Raw genomic sequence first — 5,603 nt, forward strand, 5'->3', positions numbered from 1 at the left:
ACTTCATTTACCTAACCTAGTAAAGCTCCATTAGTTGCCATTTTTTACTTCTATATATTTTACATGTAGCCATGTTAAAAACACCATAGAGGATTTATTCGAGGGGTAAATATCTTACTAATGAATAATGTACTATGACGTACAATTTCACCAATAATAAAAAAAAAACTTTTGTATAATTTAAGAATGTTATTTTTACCTTTAAATTAAAAAACCTCTAGTGAGTACTTAACTTTGAATTTGTGGGTTTTAATCCCCTGTTACATTTTATTAGAGAATATTTATATCAGGTACCTAAGAGATTTTTATTAAATATTTACCTCTGGTAATAACGTAATGTATAGGAAAATTTGACTACTGCTACCAACAGTATATTATAGCAGCTGCAGAATCAACACGACGATGTCCTATATATGTCATTATGTTGGTTTAAATTTATTATTAAATTAAATATTTGTGTTTTACCTTAATTATAATATTATATGATGAGTTAGGAAAGAAAAAAAATATTTTATTTTTAAAAATCATAAATCATTTTTATACATATAATATATAGAAGCAGTAGTGTTCTCAGATTCTCATTCATCCATCGTATGATTAACTACTAAAATTTAATACCACATCGTTTTTGTTTTAATTTTACCAACATCCGAATTGAGAAAAATAACTGCCGTGTACTTATACTATATTTTTAAATTGAAATGTGGTTATAGTAATTGAATTTCGTTTGCTTTTTTTATACATACATATAAGGTGAATAAACCGAGTATTAGATTTTATATTACACAGATAAATATAATTGAATTTCTGTTGGTTTTCCTAATGTGCCTATACATAGTATTCCGACTTACTTTATATACGTATTCGTTTCATTGTAATTTGCATATATACAAGTATAAGCTTATATTTTAGCAGAATTTATTAAAATGATGATACTAAACAAACGTTAACATTTTTTGATTAAACATTTTATCGTATACTTTTTTTTTTTGAAATTAAAAATTAAACTTATATTATATTAGCGACATGACGTGTTTTGATTTTTAGCCTCTTAAATATGGTTTCTGATGGAAAATTATATCTAATTGATAGTTTATGGGAGTCAATAAAATTTCTGTTACTTTTCAAAATAATCAAAAGAGCTAAAATACAATCATGAAAAAACGGGAATATTGACATATAGCGAATCACCGTCAATACCGCGAATCCAAAAAAGCGAATATCAAAATAGCGACGGCAAAATAGCTAAGTATAAAATAGCTAAAAGGCATAATAACGAATGTTCAAAACAGCTAAAGTATATTATTTTAAAATGATCATTATTGTACGTGTTTAGAAATACATCAGAGTTTAGTCGTAAATCAAATTAAATATTAAAAAATTAAATATAAAAATTAAAAGATAAAAGATATTATATAATATTTATAATTTATACTTGTAGTGATAAATTATAGGCTATGCCTTTCAAATAATTTAAGATATTTCTTTCTGTATATTGTTTTTGAATTTCTAAAATTCTTAATGCAGTATCTTGATATTTTTTCTTTTTTTTTATTGGATTTTGTCCGCTTATGTATTGCTCTATTTTCATTTCTGTGTTAGTCTGTTCTTGTTTGAACCCTTCTATAAGTTTCCAAAGTGTTGGGTGACACGATCCAAGTAAATGATTAAAACCACGATTCCAACCTATAAAATATGTAAAAATCTATAAAATATACTTAATATATTTTAGATATATTTATTTATAAAAATTAGTTACCTTCGACTGAATTATTAGTCTTTGGCAAATCTATCGCGTCATAACAATTCCACATTTCTAGAGGAAATGTTGGACCTCGACGTCGTTTACGCACCGTCTTTCCAAGCCAAGTATCTTCAAAGTAGTCCAGTAGTGGTCGAAAAAGTTCTTCGTGTTCTATGTAATAATCACTTTCACATAAGTGCTCGAAACTTGCTATTACGTCAGATACTGGTACATAAGCAAGTGCTGGTAACAATCGTATTTGAATACAAAATTCTGCATCAGTTATATATTTTTCGTGAATCGTGGGTATCGATTGTATTTTTCGCCATACACATTGACTTAAGTGAAAGTGACAGCCACGAGAAATTATATTGGGAAAAATTTCCTTAAATGCCAATATCGCACTTTGTTCGAAGTCAGTCATAATAGTTTTAGGATTTAATGGTATATGCGATTTTAGTGTTTTGATTAAATAAGAATATGTTGAAGTACTTTTATCAGGTAATAATGCAAAAACTACTGGTATTACAGTATTATATATCAATACGTGAATAGTGTATATTTGTGTGAATATAGAAGGAGCGCTCTTAAATGTACCGTCGGCGAACCAATGTTCAGATTCAGACATTAACTCTAATCCCTCACGTGTACAAAATATTAAAATTCTATTTTTTGTAGGACCATTAATTTCATAATTATCAAATAACAAAAACTTACTTCCATTGTTTGTTTGTTTATAAATGTCTGGAATTTCTCCTAAATCTTTCAAGGTTAGTGGATTAGGTGGAGAATGTTGATTACATTGCCTAGTTCGCTGAATAATTCTTTTAAGATTTGGTACACTTGTGAGACTCCCTTGAATTACATTGGATGATGCCGTTTTTACAATATCACTAATAATTTTACTTGGATTATGTTGAGTAGTTAAAGCACTTTTTTTCATTTCTTCAGTTAGTTGTTTGACTTCGATTTTAGCTGGATTGGGGACATGTACATGTTTGAATGAAGAATCTTTAATAACCAAATCATTTTTAATATTAATTCGACCACGACATTTTTCAACTTCCGCACATCTCCAGTATGAAACTTCGCCGTTTTCGCAATCTTTCCGATACAAAAACCCATCGTATTTTACGAGTGGTTTATTTTTTTGTGATATTAAATATTCGATATTTTTAAACGACATAACTGTGAAACTGTATGATACACGAGTTATATAACTATAATACTGTGCGGTTTAACATACACTGTCGCTGTCGAATATTGTGCTCATATCTAATCCACCTATTTTATTATTATATCTCGTCATAATCTCGCCATATCTTGTCGTAATATATACCTATTGGATAACCCAGCTATAAAACTGATTGTGATTATCTGTATCTTTATAACTATTACTAATCAGGAAAATAAATTAAAAATAATATACTTTGGCTGTTTCGAACATTCGCTATTATGGCTTTTAGCTATTTTATACTTAGCTATTTTGCCATCGCTATTTTGATATTCGCTTTTTTGGATTCGCGGTATTGACGTGATACCCATATAGCAAGTTTATATATTTAAATTCTTAAATTATCTTATTTATATTTTTAATTTTAAGGCTTTAAATACATGATTTATTAGCCTTTCGTAGCTTAAAGTTTTTAATAATTACTGTGAAAATGATCAAAATATAGAAAAAATTAAATATTATGATAAAATTATACAATATTTATAGTGATACATCTTTGATGAAATGTTTCATATACTTGTTATGAGATCGGCTATCTCGAGGAAGTCTATAATTATTTATACTTGTTCAAGACCGAAAGCTTCTTTTTGTGAGGTGGTGTTAATGTTAAAATTTGTTCGAGCGTGTTGATAAATGGGATATTCGAGGAATAAATGTTTCGCAGAGAGTATGTATAGACATGTTTTACACATAAATTCGGTTTCATTACACATAATATGTGAATGTATACATTTTGGGTGTTTAATACGTATTTTAGTGACCATGATCCTCGAGTTAGTAAAGTTAATTAAACTAATCAAGGGATCTAGTCATTTTTCAGTTAATGGCTTTACATGATTGAGTTAATTATTTATTTGTTTTCCTCATTGAGCTTGCCATAAAAAATTTAATTTGATTTTGTAGAGGGCATGGACTATATATTCATATATTACATACAGATATGTTTTAGTGTTCGAATATCTTGCAATTTTTGTTGTCCACTGTCCAATATGTCGATTTGAGATGTTTTTTACTCATTTTATGAATTTGATAATTTTATTGGTTGTAAGGATTATTATTTGGATGCTTAAACCGAAGTTGCAATTGGTACCTATGTATGTCGGATATTAAGATAAACGTGCTTAAAAAGTCACTTAGAATGAGAACTTTATCGTAGTTAATAGAAAATGAAATAGATACGATTTCAAGTATAGCAAAAGTTTCTGCAGCGTATATGCTGAAGAAGAGATAAGTTTGTAGAGGGTGTTGTTTTCAGTGTGTATAATGGCGGCGAAACATGTTTGATGTTTCAATTATTGTTTTTGAATCATCTATAAAGATTGATAGTTTTCAGAATACATTGTTAATTATTTCGTGAAATATTGACTATCAGACTATGGAATAGAGCTCTGTATAGTCTATATTTTTTTAAATAGGACCGAATCAATTAATTTTAATTATAACCAACACTAAACTGGACCATCATTAAAATAATTTAAATGGACCGAGACTAAACTAGTTTAATTTTAAAAAGTTGAAAAAGACTGAGATCGAACCGTTGTAAAAATATTCTTTTAAATAGGACCGAGATTAAATTAATTGAATAAAATAAAAAAATTCACAATAGGATCAAGACCGAATCGATTTTACTTTTATACTTCTTAAAATACTACATACCGAAACTGGATTAGATTGAAACATACTAATATCGGGTTGCACGAACAATATATTAATTTAATGATAGTTCAATAAAATGTCATGTTTAAGGGATTTTTTAGTATCTGCTCATTATTGGTTTGTTAAATGTTTGGTGATTTTTCATTCCTTTGTTTAAGAATATTAACATTGATAAAGACATTTGAATTCAAATAAAAACTATGTCTAGATTTAACAAAATATAAACTAAGGAAATCGCCGGATTATCTTATTTCCGAAAATATAAATAAATTATGATGTTCATTATATTATAATATTGCCCACATATTTATAAAATATATTATTACCATTTACGAACGACGATAGTAAATCCAAAAATAATTAATGTCAACAGTCATCGTGCAACGTGTAGTTAATTGTTATTCATAAGTCATAACTCATAAGTCATAACTTTAATGTATACAGTAAAGTGCATACTGCCTAACTGTATAATGTATTGTTATAGCGAGTATATTATTAGTGTACACAAATATAATACTTATTTTAATAACTTTATACAGTACTTTAATCAAAATAACAATATAACTACATAGTAGGTATTAAGTATTAACAACGATCAATAACATAGAAGCCGTCATTATGAAAAAATTGAAAAATATAAATAAAAATCATCTTAATAACAATAATTTATAGTGTACCTACTCCCAAATACTTCCGACGTTCAACTTTAGATATAAAACTGGTGTAATGTCCAAAATTAAAAAACCATCAAAAATTGGACTGTACATTTTTTTAAATAAAAATACCAAACTGGACTACGGTTTGGTTTGGTCCAGACTTGATCATGCAGAGCTCTATATGGAACGTTTTGTTTTCGTTAAAGTGAACAAGTTTTATCTTTGCTTCTATGTGATTAGTGTTCCAGGTTAGTGTTTGTTGAGATGTATTCAATAAATTTTATATTTTTGTTTATTATTTTGTTTAAACGAT

General features: G+C 27.5%; 1 protein-coding gene across 1 annotated transcript; it reads right to left on the reverse strand.

Moving 5' to 3' along the window:
- Positions 1-1,429: 1,429 nt before the first annotated feature.
- Positions 1,430-3,273, reverse strand: LOC112593647. Its single transcript, XM_025338150.1, has 2 exons — positions 1,760-3,273; positions 1,430-1,686 (listed from the first exon to the last, which is right to left on the reverse strand). Exons 1-2 carry the CDS (start codon positions 2,928-2,930, stop codon positions 1,430-1,432), a joined length of 1,428 nt encoding a protein of 475 aa, XP_025193935.1. The 5' UTR covers positions 2,931-3,273.
- Between the last annotated feature and the right edge of the window lie 2,330 nt (positions 3,274-5,603).

The sequence above is a fragment of the Melanaphis sacchari genome, unplaced genomic scaffold (assembly GCF_002803265.2).
Source record: "Melanaphis sacchari strain LSU unplaced genomic scaffold, SCAv2.0 Contig20_pilon_pilon, whole genome shotgun sequence".
Classification (NCBI taxonomy): domain Eukaryota; kingdom Metazoa; phylum Arthropoda; class Insecta; order Hemiptera; family Aphididae; genus Melanaphis; species Melanaphis sacchari.